This window comes from Urocampus carinirostris, chromosome 14 (assembly GCF_059441175.1).
Source record: "Urocampus carinirostris isolate Australia breed hairy pipefish chromosome 14, RoL_Ucar_1.0, whole genome shotgun sequence".
Taxonomy (NCBI): Eukaryota; Metazoa; Chordata; class Actinopteri; order Syngnathiformes; family Syngnathidae; genus Urocampus; species Urocampus carinirostris.
The window spans coordinates 15,474,616-15,492,718 of NC_142362.1; the positions used below are offsets into that span (position 1 = coordinate 15,474,616).

At 38.3% G+C, this 18,103-nt stretch overlaps 2 protein-coding genes across 5 annotated transcripts; one reads left to right on the forward strand and one right to left on the reverse strand.

The window, feature by feature from the left end:
- Positions 1 to 950: 950 nt before the first annotated feature.
- ppig (peptidylprolyl isomerase G (cyclophilin G)) lies at positions 951 to 6,829 on the reverse strand. Of its 3 annotated transcripts, none has more exons than XM_088352786.1 (13): positions 6,689 to 6,829; positions 6,102 to 6,176; positions 5,287 to 5,361; positions 5,108 to 5,215; positions 4,924 to 4,968; positions 4,759 to 4,846; positions 4,643 to 4,672; positions 4,429 to 4,568; positions 4,175 to 4,343; positions 3,922 to 4,104; positions 3,546 to 3,636; positions 3,321 to 3,460; positions 951 to 2,507 (listed from the first exon to the last, which is right to left on the reverse strand). In XM_088352786.1, exons 2-13 carry the CDS (start codon positions 6,160 to 6,162, stop codon positions 1,571 to 1,573), a joined length of 2,067 nt encoding a protein of 688 aa, XP_088208912.1. In that variant the 5' UTR covers positions 6,163 to 6,176; positions 6,689 to 6,829; the 3' UTR covers positions 951 to 1,570. The 3 variants fall into 3 exon arrangements, with proteins under 3 accessions (XP_088208912.1, XP_088208913.1, XP_088208914.1); XM_088352787.1 differs by having other exon boundaries at positions 6,102 to 6,173; positions 6,689 to 6,822; XM_088352788.1 differs by lacking the exon at positions 6,689 to 6,829 and adding an exon at positions 6,544 to 6,650.
- A 1,700-nt stretch (positions 6,830 to 8,529) lies between these two features.
- fastkd1 (FASTK mitochondrial RNA regulator 1) lies at positions 8,530 to 17,971 on the forward strand. 2 transcript variants are annotated; one of them, XM_088352605.1, is made up of 15 exons: positions 8,530 to 9,004; positions 9,566 to 10,013; positions 10,090 to 10,158; positions 10,245 to 10,370; positions 10,660 to 11,058; positions 11,133 to 11,243; positions 11,744 to 11,875; positions 11,940 to 12,426; positions 13,218 to 13,332; positions 14,490 to 14,618; positions 15,230 to 15,361; positions 15,427 to 15,540; positions 17,369 to 17,513; positions 17,591 to 17,705; positions 17,767 to 17,971. In XM_088352605.1, the coding sequence occupies exons 2-15, from the start codon at positions 9,676 to 9,678 to the stop codon at positions 17,860 to 17,862; spliced, it is 2,508 nt and encodes an 835-aa protein (XP_088208731.1). In that variant the 5' UTR covers positions 8,530 to 9,004; positions 9,566 to 9,675; the 3' UTR covers positions 17,863 to 17,971. The 2 variants fall into 2 exon arrangements, with proteins under 2 accessions (XP_088208731.1, XP_088208732.1); XM_088352606.1 differs by having other exon boundaries at positions 8,530 to 8,794.
- The last annotated feature ends 132 nt before the right edge of the window (positions 17,972 to 18,103 follow it).

Below are 18,103 nucleotides of genomic sequence, written 5' to 3' on the forward strand. Positions count from 1 at the left end.
CTGCATCTCGATAACGATTTAGTGTACTGCGCTTTACGGAGCCCATATTTCATACAGAATGTTAAAACAGGTCAAGGTTCAAAATGGCAACAGCTGTCATTTCCAAACCATTGCATTTGAAAGATCCAACTTACCTATGGAGGGCAGTTAGTGAAAAGCGTCGCTAGGGCGCCTTCACTGTCTATGGTTTTCGGGTTATTTTAAAGTAAAGCAACTGGTTTCATTTTGTCCAAGTCAAGACCCTTATTTTGCCTGCGGAAAACACTTTCACTTTAGTGTTTCTTTTGTTTTTTTTACAAGGAATTAAAAGTAATTGTCTCAGCCGCACTTGGCCCACTGCGACCGTTTTCCCCAGCTTTCCAACATCAACCCAGAACACAAAGCAGACCTGTCATTGTGCAGGCGGCTGATTTACCTACACTGGAGGTATTATTACCAAATATGTCCCATTTACTCCAATTATAACTCACAATTTCCAACATTTTATAATTCTGGTTTGTTTTAATGCATTTCAGGTGAAAAAAAAAAACAAAAAAAAACAAATGGGTTGATTTACAAGGAAGTAACGTCAGGAACAAATTCATGATTTCTCTGTGCACTGGAGGGACTATTTAGTGCACTAGGAAGTACTCGTGAGCTTTTTTTCACATGAACTGCTGGGATTACAAAAAGCAATGCACAAGAGTGCACATCGCATGCATTATATAGTGTATTGCCTGCTGTTGTTTCTGCCAATGTGCTAGATTTATTTCCCAGGCATTATTAACCATAATAACTTAAATTTGCATAATTAAAAAGCTTTATGTAGATACAGCAGTTTTTCAAAGCTCTGTCAAGGGGGACTTAGGTGTGATCAGATTACTCATTTCAGAGTAGTCAATCAATTCAGCATCAGGGTTGATCACTATAATTGTAGTTACGGGAGATAATAATTTCACAACATTGCAACCTTAATGTAAAATACAGATGGTGTATTTTAATGTCAATCTAAACACAGAAGCCTCCAAATCTCAACAATTTTATACAAATGGAATTAAGTTGTATTTTGCGACATTACAGATTTATCCATTTCCAAATCCAACCGTTTGACAAAAATAGACAAAATAGAATGGGATTTCCTAAGGTGAAAACAAAACCTAAAATATTCGGTTAGAGCCATGCAAAACACATTTGTTTCTTTTACATAATATGTTTTCATTTAAAAATGTAAATAACCAAAGAAATAAAAAAAAAACATGTCTCACATTAAAATCTTTAGTATGGCTGTACCAAATATTCAAACTGTGGATCTTGTTTTGAGTCCTCACCTTCACCATGTTACGAGTGAGGTCACGAGGTGAGAAAATGTCTTGCCTAGTTGTAAAACAGAGTCCTTTGCCCACGAAATGCAGTAAAGCGCCCCATGCCTCTGCTTCATCGCTCCTGTTCCTCGGTAACTGTCAAGGACATAACAATATAGCGTTGAAGAACTGTTGAGCAGTTTCAAGTGAGGGACATCCACATGTGCATTGGCTGCAGACAAGGATGTGTGTTCTGAAAGAAAAACAAAACTAATTTGAAGATGGAAAACTCAGTTGCTGTCAGAACTCGAGCTGGATTTCGAGTGATTCCTCTTGTTGTTGCCTTTTTCTTTAGTTTCCTCGTCTTTTTTTCGGTCTTTAGAAGCGCTTTTGGATTTTCTTCGCTTGGCCTCAGGGCTTTTGCGTCTCTTGCGCCTCTCTTTGCTGTTGGAGCTGCTCCGGCTGCTGCTGTGCCTTCGCCTCCTCTGGCTGTCTTTGCGGTCTTTGCTGCGGTCTTTGCTGCGGCCTCTTCTGTTGCTTTTACTCCTGGAGCGCCTGCTGCGGTACGAGTCCCGTGCCTTGCTCCTGTCTCGGCTTCTACGACGCTCCCGGCTGCGCGTTCTGCGTCTTCTGTTGTCGCCGTGTCGTCTGTGCGCGCTCCTGCTGCGGTCTCTTCCACGCTCTCGGTCTTTGTCACGTTTTTCTTCTCTGTCTCTTGAGCCCTTGCGCTCAGCCTTTTCTTTGTTCCGGCTGGTTGACCTGTGACGTTCCTTGGAGCTTCTTTCTTTGCTTTGCGATTTCTCACATGCTCCTTCTCCGTTGCTCGTTTTGGAATTGACTTCCTTCTTGTCAGATTCCTGGTCCTTGATTTTTTCTTTGCTCTGATCAGTTTCCTTCTGCTTTTCCTCGTCTTTGCTCTTTGAGCGATCTTTCTTGTCGTCACTTTTGTGTTTGTGACGTCTGTCTTTACTTCTGGACCGTCTCCTCTTGTCTCTGCTTTTGGACCTTCTGCCCTTGTCTTGGCTTCTACTGCGGCTTTTAGATTTGGCCGCTTTCTTGTCTTTTTGCTTGCCCTGCTTCTCCCCGGAATCTTTGCTTTTGGACCTCTCTGACCGAGATTTCTTGTCTTTTTTGCTCTCGTCTGTGTGCTCGCGCTTGGAACTTGACGTTTGCCGCTCGCTCTTCTGAGTGTTATCAGCCTCGTTCTTGTCCTGACTCATGTCACCCCTGAAAGACAATAAAAAACAGACACATTTCAATGCATTTGGTGTGTATAAGAGTAAAACAGCATGTAGCGCTCACAATTTTTTACGATTAACCTACTTGCAGAGAAAAGGGAAATCCACTCACAGCCAAAAATGCATATTTTGCTCTATGTGCAGCCGAATCAGTTTAATGAACAAGGCCAACCTTTAGTGAAGGTCTACCCTAATTGTTGATGTAGAAAAAAGCAGCAAATTTTAAGCCTAGAAGTTCCTAGTTTTAAATGAAAGACTAAAACGCTGGCGCGATTAAGCACAACACACGGGCTACATTTAGTGCAGATCACTACCTACAATGCTAATTTTCAATGACTCAAAAGGTTCAGCCTGAACCACAGCATAGTTCTTTTATCTTTACTGCTCGCTACAGTAGAGAAAAAAAGAGAGTAAGGTATTCTAGCTCCACCATTTGTTGGATGCCATAGAGATCAAATACACAACTGTGATTTTGATTTAATTTCATAGCAAACTGTCGGGTCAGCTAGAGTCTTCATAAAAAAGAAAATTTTAAATCACAAAAAAATATCAAACTAGACAACGTGCTTGTTTTCTGCAAAATTACATCACATATCCTGCATAGCTTTTCATTTTAAGTCACTACAGAATAGACTACAGAAAACAACAAACTTACTAAGAGGAACTGCAATTTATTGTCCAGGAAATACGGTAGATCGGACACGTGTAATGTTATGAAACACAGCAAGGTATCCTTCAACATGTTTTCAAACGTCTTGGACAAAATAAATATTAAACTCAAGTCCTCAGTTATAGCACTCACTTGTCTCCCTTTATCCAACGTTCCCCAGTGACAGCCCTCATTCTCTGACGCTGCAACTCAAGGCGCCAGTGAGGCGGAGTTTCGCTGCGGCGATAACGATCTCTTGATCTTGAACGAGAACGGGATGGAGTTCTGTATCGCTGGTAGGGGGAAAAAAAACAAATGACAACTTAATAGTCTGTGTTTTTGGGTGGAAAATGCAACATTTTTTTGAAAGAAGCTTACCCTCGGGCCCCTGCCTTTGATCTTCCTACCGGAACGTGTCATTACCAATCTTCTATTATATCCTGATTGAGAATTATGATACATGCCAGATCTGCCAGGAAAACACAATGCTCTTCAATCTGAGTAGGCTCTTTCACAAGTCAAGTCAAATTTGTTTGTATTGCCCTTGATAACAAAGTATCTCAAAGAACTGCGATGGGCAGACTGGAATGGGGAAAAGTTAGCAAGTGGTAAATTTGAAATATCAAACTTTGTCTATACGACAGATCACATTTTCTGTAAACGAGTCAAATCACCCATAATGGTTGATGTTTATTTTTTTTCAACCATTACTTAATGAATACTAAAATAACGGAGGGTTGGGAGCATCACCAACCTGTCTCGAAACCGATCGTCTCTGATGTGTTTGTCCTTCTCAGGCTCTTCAATTATTTTTTCTACTGGTGAAAGCCTCATGAGGAACCGATTTTCAGGGATGGGAGGTATTTCTTCAGGACGCACAGTTGATGGCACATCTTCTTCCGGTTCTTTCTCTTCCACTACTACTTCAGGCTCTGACCTTCAAATATAAAAAATAAATTAACACCAGCATTAAAAAGCTGTCAGCCATTCGAAAAAATAATGCATACTTCTTTTTGTCCTTCTGTTTCTTCTTTTGCTTTTTAGCCTTCTTTTTTTTCTTTTTTGAGTCTTTGTCTGATTCTTCAGAGTCAGAGGAGGAATCAGAGGAATCTGAATCACTGGAACTACCGCTAGAACTTGACGAAGCTTGCTCTTTTTTCTTGTCGCGTTTTTTTGCTGAAAGAAAACAACATTTTATTTATAATCATATCCTCTGTACACCTCAAGAGAGAAAATGTATCAGCTAATTTTGTGAACAAACCTTTTGATTTGGGAACGAGTTCCCCACAGTTCAAAACTTTGATTTCAGCATATGGTCTACTATTCGGATCAGTTTTCTCATTCTCCATAGTTTGTATAACCTCCTGGCCAGAAATAACATGACCAAAAACTACATGGACCCTGAGAGAAAAGAAAAGTTTGAAATCAAGACATATTGTGCATTTCACACAATTTGGTAACTGTTCAACTCTTACCCGTCCAAATGGGGAGTTGGTTTAGTCGTTCTGAGAAATTAGAAGCAGAAAACAACAAATATTAAAATTAAAACAACATCGACTCATTAATCTTGAGAAGCTCTCTGGATGCCTACATGAAAAACTGTGATCCATTTGTATCTTTTCCTCTATTGGCCATAGACAGCAAATACTCCTTGTTATGTTTCACAGCGAAGCTTTCGTCTGGGGGTTTAGGGATTGCAAAAGTTCTGTTGCCATTTTAAGCTGATCTTATTTCAAAATACGAACACAAAATTTACCTTCAAAAAAGCCTCCATAGATGGATTCACCTCCTCTTCCATTGCCTATGTTCAATGGAAAAATAAATCAGCAGGGGTTTCCATGGATATATGCTCTATTTATTCTTTTAATATGGTTAAGATTTTAATATTTGTAATGCTTGCTAATTGCAGTGTAATTTAGAATACAACTTATGGTCCTCACCTTCACTGAAGTCCCCTCCCTGAATCATGAAATCTTTCACAATCCGATGGAACAGGCATCCTTTGTAATGAAGAGGTTTCTGGGTTCCTTTCCCAACACCCTTTTCACCTGGAAGAACATACAAGACTTATAAAGACTAGGCATTTTTTATTGAATTATAGTCAAATTCTGTTACTCACCTGTGCAAAGGCATCGGAAATTTTCACAAGTTTTAGGACAGACGTCTGTGAACAACTCGAATACAATTCGACCAACTGCAAAAAAAAGAAGGGTAACTCAAAACATTGGAAAAAAATAACATGATATATTGTGTGTGTATATATATATATATATATATATATATATATATATATATATATATATATAAACTGATGGGCTAATTCTAAAAAGGATGTTTATAGTTGAAAATTAATCATGTGCGGTAGGAAACTACGCCAATTCAAAAAACATACTACCAAAAAAATAACTTTTTAAAAATAAATGTGTTGTATTGATTAACTTAAAAATATCCCAGGAAATCAGAATGATCCATCCGTGGTGACCTATTTTTAGGACCAGTCTACACATTTGAAGCAGTGGTACCCAACCATCAGGCTGCAGACGACTTAAAACTTTTGACAAACTCTCCATTGACAGCATGAGACGAGCAGTGAACTAACAAAACACAAAACCAACACATTTTTGCGGGAGTTGGCTTATTTTTGTGAGTTCGTATTTTTAAGGACTTGGCACGCGGCTCAACGACAATTTGCATTAAATGTTACCATAGCGACCATCGTGTATTGCAATGAGATTCGCTCAGTTACCCATGTCATGTCATTGCAATGTTACGAGGACACGCAAATATTTCACATTGATTTACACTTTTCTTACATTCCTTGGCCTCGAGTTGGTAGAAAGTTGTAGGATGTTGTATCTACCAGAATTGTGGCCTTTGCAGCCCTTTGAGACTTTGGTGTTTAAGGGCTATACAAAAATATGCAAGTTGCCTTACCTGATGTGCTCCCAATTCCAATGTCAAAGAAGCAACGAGAACGTTGAACCTTGATCCCCATGATGACAGGAGCTGCTGAAACACCCAAATGAGAAACAATATATTTATATCAGGCATCAATTAATATAGGCAATACAGTATACTCCCCGTGTTCAAGCGTGCCATTTACAAAAGACAGGGCGTCTTAATATAAATTTAAGTGGAAATGCGGGATGAAGAAATAAAAGGGAAAGTAGTACAAGCTCGATTGCACTTGATACTAACAAACGTGCTAGCATTAGCCTAGCTTACATCTGACGTCCCATGCGGTTCGTTTCAATGCAATGCAAAGCCTGGGAAAATAATCCAAGTTTGACTAGTTTGGCTTTATTTTGCCAAATAAAAACAACAGCCACCACATCACTTATTCCGTTCAAGTATGAAAACGAACCAAGCTACGTACGGCGGGCCCCGCTGCTAACATTTAGCTAATTTAGCTAGGCGACATGGATGGATTCCCGGACGACACTCAGGAAGCGTGTCCTCAATACAGATAAAATATTGTTTGGTCCACACAGTCGGGAGTGCGGAATATAATTTGGCCTCACCTGTAAAAAGGGCCAAAGTATCACTTCATTCGGCAGGCGTTTGTTTAAAAAGGCACGGAATTTCATTCAACGTTTACTGTTCGCCCGCTTACGAAGATGGCGCGATGGGGACGTCACTTCAGTGCGTTACGGCAAGGAATTTTGTGTTGTGTTTCTGACAAAGGACACTACTTTACGGCATACCAGAAACATTGTGATTACAGTATTATTATGACATACAAGTCAATTCATGTTAATTTGCATAGCCCATCATTACACGAAGTTCCAAAGGGCTGCACAGACTACGGACTTCTGTTACACCACCCCCTGATCTAAAACTTACATGAGGGCAAAATGAAGTTATCAATGATGCACAAAAATATATTTATAGTGCACAGTTGTAGCAGCGTTGACTTAAACGTTGTCAAATCATGTTTATTTGTATCACAAAGAGTCTCAAAGGGCTGCACAGACCTCAGATTATTGCAAACCACAGACTATTATTACACCATCACCTGATCTAAAACCTACATGAGGGCAAATAATTCACAGCTGTTGTTAACATAAAATATAGGTTATTCATATGCTATAGAATAGAAGTGTGTTTTAAGCTTGGATTTAAACATTTCCACTGAGGTTGCAGATCGAATCTCAGGGGGAAGAGCATTCCACAGCACCGGGGTCCGAATGGAGAACGCTCTCGAACCTGCAGATCTCTTCTTGGCTCTTTGGATCACTAGTAGACCAGCATTTTCAGAGCGAAGGCTCCGGACCGGAACATGGGGGGAAATTAAATCTTAAAGATATAAGAGAGCAAGTCCATGCATGATTTTGTGTACTACAAACAGGGCCTTAAAATCACATCTTAATCTAACAGGGAGCCAATGCAGGTTAGCTAAAATCGGGGTAATGTGATCAAACTTTCTTGTCTTAGTTAAAAGCCCCGCTGCAGCATTTCGTACCAGCTGAATGCTCTTGATTTTGGACTTCGGGAGACCGAAGAGTAGTGCATTACAGTAATCGAGACGGGAGGTAACAAACCCATGAATTATAATCTCCGCATCCGACTGAGACAGCATAGGGCGAATTTTAGCAATATTGCTGTTAAGTAACGTTACAAAAACAATGGACTTCTTATCCTAGCAGCTGAATCAACAATATCAGAGCAGAAAGTAAGAACATTTATCCTAAATTGATTTATGGAGTTCAAAATGAGAAAATAAAATGTTTTAGTAACCGAATTACCCAACATGATCTCTTCAACACAGCATGCAGCTGCTTGCTAATCCTAACTTCGTTTGGTCGTCAAATAATGTATCCCATCTCGAAATATTTTAGAATATCATTAAAAAGTGTAGGCTATTCAACTAGTCCGCGACATTGAAATGATAAATTACTTGCAATCTTTTATAATATAATAACAATAATACATTTCAGGACACCCAAGGTAGCGGTACATATGAGTAGGACAAAACAATAAACGAAGAGTAAAACAAGCAAGTAATAAATAGCCAATAAAACACATTATAGTTAAAGGCGGTGGAGTGTAAGGCATATGGTCAAGAATACGCAGTGAATCAAGAGTTTATGACCGTTTTGTTGATATTATTTGCATACCAGAAAATAAAATAAATCTTCATCCCAATATTTTCTGAGACATTCCTGTAGACTTGCGTAATTTGTATGCACATCAGAAATTAGTGCAATATTACAGTGCGGCTAAGTGGTTAGCCCGGTCGCTGCACAGTTCTAAAGTCATGGGATCAAATCCAGCTAACATCCTTCCTGTGCTGAGTTTACATGTTCTCCCTGTCCTCTTGTGGGTTTCCTCCAAATTGTCCCGAGGTGTGAATGAGCGAGTGAGTTGTCTGTTTCTATGTGCCCTGTTCAGGGTGTCACCTGCCCTCTCCCCTAAGATGGCTGGGAAGGCTCCTGCACCCCGCGATAAGCGGTGCAGATGATGGGTGGATGGACATTAGCAGTAACATTGTGCCCAAATGAGAATGAGAAACACAAGTTCTACTTTCTCCGGGAAAAAGTCATGTATTTTATCCTTACAGACGCCCAAACCAGCTCCACCAATTACATTCGCATACGCCACTCAATGCGGAAGTAGTACTCGCGTGGGTGAGTTGACTTTCCAAGTAGCATATTATTCAATAGTTATTCTTCCTTTTAAAATTTATTTCTACCAGTAAATCTGTTTTTATTTTTTGAAAGCGTTGACACTAATTTTGACTTGGACAGGTTTTGATTTTGTAACTGTTTTTCCAATGCGTTACAAAACTGGTTGGTTAATACAATGTTGACTCGGAACGATCTCCATTTAAAGAGACTGTAAGTGCTATCTTTAACGTTTAAGATTTGGTTATGTTGTATGAAATATAACTAATTTACGTATTTGTGTATGGTTATTAGAATATGTTTGATTTTCGAGAAGGTTTGTTCAAACCTCACTTTGTGTTTGCTGTTAAAAACGTAATATTGGAATATAATATTGTGAATGTGCTTAATTGCTGTTGAGATTGTCATGATTGTTTTCTGTTTTTAGTGTCAATAAATTTGTTCAAACCAAAAAAATAATTCACACGTATATTTCCTATGCTTGCTTGCATAAGTATAGACAATGATAATCATATTTTATTCGTGTTTTTGTTTTGCACAACTTTCCTGCTAAATGCCATTGCACTATTGTAATGGCATTATTTTATGCTGCACTTAACAATTAAGCCAGTCTTGTAGCACTACCTTGTAAATAATACATTTTAAATCTTATTTTTTTCCTTGGACTATTTGGTCATATGTTTATCCTAGAGTGCCACGTCTATCTTTATTGTGGAAAATGTACAATACGATGTGATTATTGACAATAAAGGCTATTCTATTCTATTTATGTAGGGACATCACTCATTTCCTGGCTTGTTCGTGGGTGCGATTCATCAATGAGATTTTGTGACCAACAATGATGTTTATGCAACAATGAATGTCATTGTGAGCTGACCCCTAAGATGATGTTTCGGATCCAGGCTGCAAGAGCCTGCTTTCGAAGGTTTTTCCACAAAGTCCCTGCCAACCGCGATCAGGTTTTGGATCAGTTGCGGATCTGCACTGCTGAAGACCATGTGTTTGACGTGGTCGGTAAGAACAAGGCCAAGCTCACTGTGGACCATGTTGATTTGGCTGTGAGGATGCTCTGGCACATGCAGAAAGAGAAACCAGAATTGTTGAGAACAATTCACCTCATAAAGAGTCATCCACAGTTCCTGACTCTTCGGGTTCTGGCTGAGAACAAAATTGTGCTCATGAATGACTTTATGTTGGTCGACTTGCTGTATAATTTTCTCAGGTGTGTGAAATCAACCATTCCGAGGAAATAAATGTACTATAAAGAGGCAATGCAAATTCAACTTGCTGTTTTGCAGGCTTCATGTGGATCATCATGACTCACTTGTTCAGCAACTGGTTTCAGAGGCTTGGTTAAGATTAGATGAGTAAGCATGACTTCCTTATGATGTCTACATAGTAACTGTCCTTCAGTTTTGGATTTCAAAGTAATATACTTTTTTTATATTTGCAGACTTCCGTTGCCATCCCTGTCCAAGTTCGCCGTCTGCCTTACTGATCAACAGCTTCAACAAAGTACTTTGATGGGCCACATTACCAATATCGTGGATCAGAAGTTGTCTCTCATTGATGATGCCAGGTTTGTACAAGGACAAGTATATGAAAATTCGGGTTTGCTTTAGGCTCGTTCACCTAAATCAAGTTAATTTGTCAGGCTCGGGCTGGTTCAGGCTTTTACACTTGCAACTTTTTTAAGGCCCAAGCTTACCTCTAATCAGGAGGTTGTTATCGGGCAACATAGTGGTGACCCCTGCTTTACATGTTGACGTCGACCAGCCCATTTTATGCTTTAAAAAAATATTTCAATGTATATAGCCATTACTGACATTAAACGTGATACCATAAAAGGTGGTGTTTTTCCCTCGCAGGATCCTAACCTCATTACTCATCAGCGTGTCCTCCCTGGTGTCTCCTCGTCTCCGGGACGAGCTCATCATCCGGGCAGACACTCTCCTGAACACTATGGAAGAGTCAAACTACAACAACGCTCGGCGAGTGGTGCAATTCCTGCGCAACATCAAGTACAGCCACAGGCCTCTCCTGGAGAAATGCAACCAAATCTTCTTACGTAACGTTGCTAGAATGGACGCAGAGAACATCAGTATTTTTATGGGGCTGTTTCAGTCCCTGGCGTTTAACAATTATGACTTCCGACTGGCTGTTAAACAGCGGTTGACGGAACTGATGGAGTCGAGCACGGACCTGGTGTCTTTCACTAAACTGTTTGCAGCGCTGGCGCCCATTGCTGGTGCGGATATCCGAGAAAGGTCGGTGTGATGTTTAAAACAAAGACATTATTGGCATTTGACATTTGTTTTTTCATTGTGTTTGTTTCTTTCAGTTTGGAGAACACGGCCCTCCTGTTGGCTGATGAGTTTACCCCACAGCAGGCGTTAGCCATTGTTGAAACTCTGGAAGAAATTCAGAGTAGGAACCTGAGTTTGATAAGCAAGTGAGTTCATTTTACAAGCTTTGGATAATTTAGTTTTATTTATTAAAAAAAAAAAATATATATATCCCCATTAGGTCTCGGGAAAAGAATAAATCTTAACCATTGTACAATTCCCGATTAGTTGTAATAAGATTGATGATGCACTTGTGTAGGCGAAAGGGGATCTACTGTACTTTGAAACCTTTATTGAATGTGAAAATTGGTCAAACACATACAAAATTAGAAGATTACAGATGCGCTGCTTTACACATTTCTGATGTCACTTGTGAGGCTATACCCATGAGTTACGTTTTCAACAGACAACTACATATTACGTGTACTGTGATTGCACGTTACTGCATTATTTTTTGATTTTTTTTTCTTTTAACAAACGACAAAAGTACCTAAAATAGTGAGCTGGTTATGATTCATGGCATTTTTTTTAAATCAAAAGCTGAATAATCCCAATCCCTTATTATTAGCGTGTGGTGTATTTATGCTGTTCCATAAATATTTTCTAGGGTTGTATCTGTCATCCAAAAAAACCTCAATGTCTACAAGGCAGTGGAGATCAGCAGAATCGTCCAAGCCCTCTATCTGTTACATTATCAAAATACAGAACTTTTCACCAATCTAAGAAACTTATTAATCAGGTAAATTAAAAACAACCATAAGGATTAAAATCTGAAAAGCTAAACATCTTTAATTCCTCTTCAGTTTCTTAGAGCGCAGCGTCACCCCCTATGAGGTGAGCATGCTTACCCGCGTTTTATCCATGCTTCCTTCACCTCGACCCGAGCAAAGCGTGATTTCGCGCTTGGATGCAGTGGTGTCCCAGTGCAATATCGGCGACCTCAGCAGCATCTCCTTGGCCCTGGCCAAATGGATCCGAAACGACCCGTCTTACCGCCACGACAGACCCAGCAGTTCCATGCGACTACTGCAGAAACTCACTCGTTGCGGCCTCGAGAGGCTGCGGACTGCCGGACGTCTGGAACTGCTGCTTGAGGAGCTGAAGTACGTTTCGGGGGAGTGGTTTGAGGAGATGCTGCTGGAGGAGACAATCGCGACGCTGCTGAGAATGACGGAGCAAATTAACTGGGCAAACATACCTGATCTGGCTCTCTTCTTAACCAAGATCAATTATCTCTGCACTCCTTTGATGGAACGTATTGCCGAGGTGGCCATTCGAGACATTGACAAGGTGAGCAAAATGAAGAGTTAGTTAAGGCATCTCCAAAGTGGTGCTTAAGATTACCCGAGGAGCCCACGGACCAGTTCTGAAAATAGCTCATCAGTGATAGCTCATTGTGATTTTCGTGGAAATGTTATTTCTTGATTGAATGAGAAATCATTGACATGATCTGGGTGTCTACATCAGCAGTTCTTACTAGATCATTTGTAAAATTAGCTTACGATCTTTATATATAAATCACCCAGTGAAAACATATGTTTTTGACCCTACTTCTAATAATTACAAAGTGGTAACGACATAATAACAACATTAATTTGTTATTACAGAATATTAATATCAAACTGATACCATTGAAAGCTAATCGGTAAAGATTTTTTACCTCTTGTCTTCAAAAGAAGTTGGTGACCTGTGAAGTTGTGTGATAGTGAATAAAAGCTGGAAAGGGAGCCGCAACTCCGGCAGGCGGACGAACCCCATGTGGCCTTCTAGGAGGGCGAAAGATACTCAACTCTGAGAAAAGTAGTTGCAAGGCCAAAAGCAGTAGGGACAGTTAAGACATCAATTTCTACAAGTGGAAAATGGCACTATGCACCCGTGACAGGAGAAAATCAAAAGGGTCTTACCTGTGATTGTGACCAGAATTTGTAGACATTCCTTACAATCGCAAGTGATGCGAATGACTGTAATCTTGTATGTAGTTCTCGAACTGTGCATGTGCGAAGGTAACATTCAGTGCTTGAAGCACTGAAATAGCACATGATCCAATTAACATGTTCTAATGTTGTTTCTTTCTCTGTCAGATTCATCACTCCGCAACATACCCCACGCTCCTTCCTTTTAGTGTCCTCAATTTTGACTTTGAAAAAACGGACGAGCTATTCGACGTTTGTGTACAACGCTTCACTCCTCATATCAGTGAGTAAGCATGCACGTTATTCCATTTGTTGATTTGAAGTACACACTAAACCAAATTCACTGCTCCTTTGTTGCCCAATTGTTAGGATCCGACTCGAAGGACCAACTGATAAGTTTATAGTTCAGTAGACACTCAAAATAATAATGGGTTATGTCAGTACATTTTGAGCTTGTATAAACAGGAGAGTAACATTACACCCCAGCCCCCCCATCCCTCTATTGTGCAAAAAGTCAATTAGAACATTTAGCTATAAAAGAAAAAAAATAATTTGTTCGTAAATTGCTTCATTGCTATGTTTTGTATGGCATGTATGTTTAAGGTTTATTTAAGTACAGTATGTTTAAGGCTTGTATAAGTAACCTGTATTGTTTTGTATCAAAAAATAAACGTTTCATGAAATAATACGCTCTATAAAGGTAAATAAAGTTATGTTTAACTTACTTTTGGAAGATGAGCTTCAAGAGTTAGGCGACTTCCTCCTCTGTGGAAGAAAGTGGCCGAAAAAAAGCGATCCAACCATTTTCTCAACCACATCAAGCTTTCTTATTCCACTTTCATATAAAAAAAAACGGCTCGTATCTTCTTTACACTTTACACCAACCCTATTGAATGGATGCATGAGTTATTAAACAATAAAAATGTCAAAGTTCTTAGCGCGCTGCAGATACAGTACAGTATGTTTATACCGGAACTGGTGCTGTGACGGGAAGAGGAAGCCAGTGGATGCTGGGTAACTTCTCACAGAGCCACTTGCCGGTAGTGGTGGAAAGAAGCACTACACAAGGTGCACACAATACGAAATCTAACTTACAGCAATATCCGCATATTTTTCGACAACTCGAAAAAAATGTTCGTGTGTATTGTTTTCGTAACTCGAATGTTCGTAAGTAGGGGAGACTCTATAATACTATGTAAAATCATTGTTTTTGTCTTTTAAAGCCTTTTATTATTTAAATGTAAACAGTTCATCTGTATGCCTTGAAAATATCTAAGAATATATATATATATTTTTTTTTGTCCATAGTGATTTTTTTTCCTTTTAATGGGATATTACCCCCTGGCCATGATTTGAAAACCGCTGCATTATAGACTTTTAGAAAAAAGATAACTACCAAAAATGTGTTAAATTCTTAATCATGTGTATGTGTCCATATAGGCTCCTTTGACCCTCATCTCTTGGTACTGCTGGCCTACTCCCTGGCGGTAGCCGACTGTTTTCCTGAAGAACTGGTCCGAGAAATTTTCAGTATAGATTTTCTCGGAAAGCTTGACGCACAACTGGAAAGTATGTCTACACATTCCTTACCAGTTTAGAAAACTAGTACAGTGTTTTTCCTTCCATGTCTTATGTAGTTAGAACCCAACTAAATTATTTAATTTTTTTTTCTTATGAACTAAGATTGTATTTACCTCTATGAGACACTATATAAAACACAATATCCCTTTGAAAATCACTAAGTTAAGTATTAGCAAAAGCTGATTTCATCATTGACTGTATTAAGCATGCATTGTAAAAATAACGTTAGTACAGAATAATTCCAAACCCTATGCCTACTAAATATACAACAGTGATGGAACACATGCTTATCAACATAAAGTCCTGTTGGTAGGAGTACAGTTTTTTTTGTTTTATCATTGTCATGTAAAACAATTGGCCAGGTCAATATCTTCCAAGAGCCAAGAAGAAATCCACCCCTTGCCCTCTTGTAGGTTTCAATTTAGGGGATTGTGCAATGGTAGTCTGTGCAGTCCTTTGAGACTTTTTGTGATTAAGGGCTATACAGATAAACATGACTTGACTTCAATAACAAAACAACTATCCATTGCAAAGAGATGGAGAGCTTATGCACACCCATTTCACATCTCATTCTTATTTTTTATTTTTTTGACCGCCAGTGCTACCCTACACCCTCAACATGCGTACCCGAATGCGTCTCATGGAGCTCAATCGCGCCGTGTGCCTCGAGTGTCCCGAATTTCAGGTCCCTTGGTTCCACGAGAGCTTCTGCCGGCAGCTGCAAACAAAAGGTACATCCAACGATGGACACGGTCGGATCTTGATGTTGTAAGTAATCCGTTGACTCTTTCTCCAGGGAACGGGTCCATCAGTGCTGTGGAAAAGCAGATCCACAAAATGTTGGCTGATGTCCTCAATGGTATTAACTTTGTCCGTGTTGCGGCAATCACGCCGTATTTTTACACTGTAGGTAAGAACTATTTTGGAGTTTTTTTTAGAAGTATCTTTTCTTATATCTTTTTTCCTTTGTTAAGAATTATTTACAGATGTTTATTCTTAGTAAAATGAGAAACAAATGTTTTCAATTCCGTTTTTCATAAACAAAAAATAGAGTTGCTAATTCAAATGATCTTCTTCCACTGGCAAATTTTTTGCTCATTTTAAATATGATTTTTCTTTTTTTCAATTATTGTAAGAAATATTTTCATCAAAATGAGAAAAAAAACATTAGAAATACTCTCATTAGGTATTTTCATTATTTAAAATCATGTTTGATCAACTTGCAGATTATTTTGCTGATTTGAAGTTGTATTTTACCTCTGTTAACAAATCTTCTGAGATTTTCTTTGCAAAATTAGAGAAAAATACCAAGACACCTGTTTTAGGTATTTTAATTGTCATGTTTTCACATTTTTGGTGCTACTGGAATATTATTTTGATTATTTTAAATATTATTTGCCCATTTTTAACTATTATTTTAGATTTTGTTTAGCAAAATGAGAAAAGACTACTAAAAATACTCTTTATGTATTTTTTCTTTATTTGAAAATAATCATGTTTACAAGACCAACCATTTTGTTCTCACTGGCAGATTATTTTGCTGATTTTGAATATGATTTTTCCCTCACGACAATTTGAGGAAAATACAAAAAAAAGCTGCCCTGTGACTGGCTGGCAACCAGTTCAGGGTGTCCCCTGCCCACTGCCCGAAGATAGCTGGGATGGGCTCCAGCACCCCCCACGACCCTAATGAGGAAAAGCGGTGCAGATAATGAATGGATGGAATGGACTAGAAAAAACTCTTTTGGATATCTTCTGTTCTTTAAATGAATTGTTTTATAGTGAAATTATGTTCTTTATACGGGAGAACATTTTTGCAGATTTTAAATATTATTTAACCTATTTCAACAATGATTTTAAGAAATCTTCTTGGAAAAATGTTTTTAGAATAGAAAAAAAAATGTCTTAATTATTTTTTTAGTTATTCAATATAGTTTTCTTTATCCACCCATTAATATTCTGCTACGCTTATCTTCATTAGGGTCGCAAGGGTGCTGTAGCCCATACCAGCCATCCATGGGCAGTGGGCAAGGGACACGCTGAACATGTTGTAATTTTCTCTATAAGTCAAATTATTTCATTCCACTGACATATTATTTTTTTTTATTTTAAATGTAATTTTCCTTTATAACATATAATACTGTTTTTCACAATAAAAATAATATATATATATATATTTATTTTATTTTTTTAAATCTAATTAATAATATGTTCAAGTCAAATTATTTTGTTCATCCGGCAGATTATTTTTAGGATTGTAAATATTATTTGAACTTAAAAAAAAAAAAACTATCCATAAAAACTGTTTCAGCATAATTAAAAATAAATACGAGCAAATCTCATTTTATGTAGTTTCCTTTCTTATTTCCTAGGATAAATAAATTGGAAAGGTTGACTAGGAGAAATAAAATTAGCGAAATAATCTTTCAGTTTAACAATAATCTATTTTTTGCAGTATAAAATACAAGATGGCACATGTAAAAAAAATCTATCAAGTACAAATTGATTCAGTGGGTGAAATAATGCCAATGACGTCAATAGCTGTCAATGACAGGAAATAAGTTTAAAGAAAACTGGACAACTGTATAGAAAACAACCCTCGATCCCAATTTAGATAGAAAACAAAAGTCTGAAATATTAAATCCTCAGGAATTTCAAAGAGATTCTGATTAGGACTTAACAAAGGTAACCTGCAAACAGATTTGTTTATTTCACTGAGAACTGCCCCTTTTCACCAGACTTTGAATGCCTCTTGGACAAGCATATGCAGCCCTTGCCCTACAATGAGCAGAGCAATCTGCAGATCTCAAACGGAGGAAAAATACATTGGGGCGCAAACCCACTGGAGAACATCGGGAACGAGCTCCCACCTGGTGCACAGCGGTAGGAAACTATGTTTAACTTTTTTCGGATATGAATTTTCGGGTTTCATTCATTTTTATGTTGCTGTCTTCTCACAGCGTTGCAATCAACTTCATTGATTCCAAGTCCTTTTGCAAGAATTCCAACCATATAAAAGGGAGAGCCTTGTTAAGGAAAAGGCATCTTGAAATTTTGGGGTATCGTGTTGTTCAGGTATGCATTCTTTATATAATAGAAAACACACATTTTTGTCTTATCTCGGTTATATTTCCAGATCCCCCACTTCGAATGGAACTCAATGGAGCTTTCAACAGTGGAAGCATGGAAGGAATACCTCAAGAAAAAAATATTTTCAGAGCCTTCACCCTGAGAGCAGTATTTATTCAAATTAAATGCATAAAATCAACAACTTTTAAGCAGTTTCAAGTGGTGTGAATTTTTGCTTTTATACATTAAAAATATTTTATTACAAAATTGAACTTTTTTTGTTTCTTTGATTTTTTTTTTCCACTGGAAAAGGAGGGACTGTTGAAAATACCATCCATCCATCCATCCATCCATTATCTGCACCGCTTATCCCTAGTAGGGTCGCAGGGGGTCTTAAGCCCATT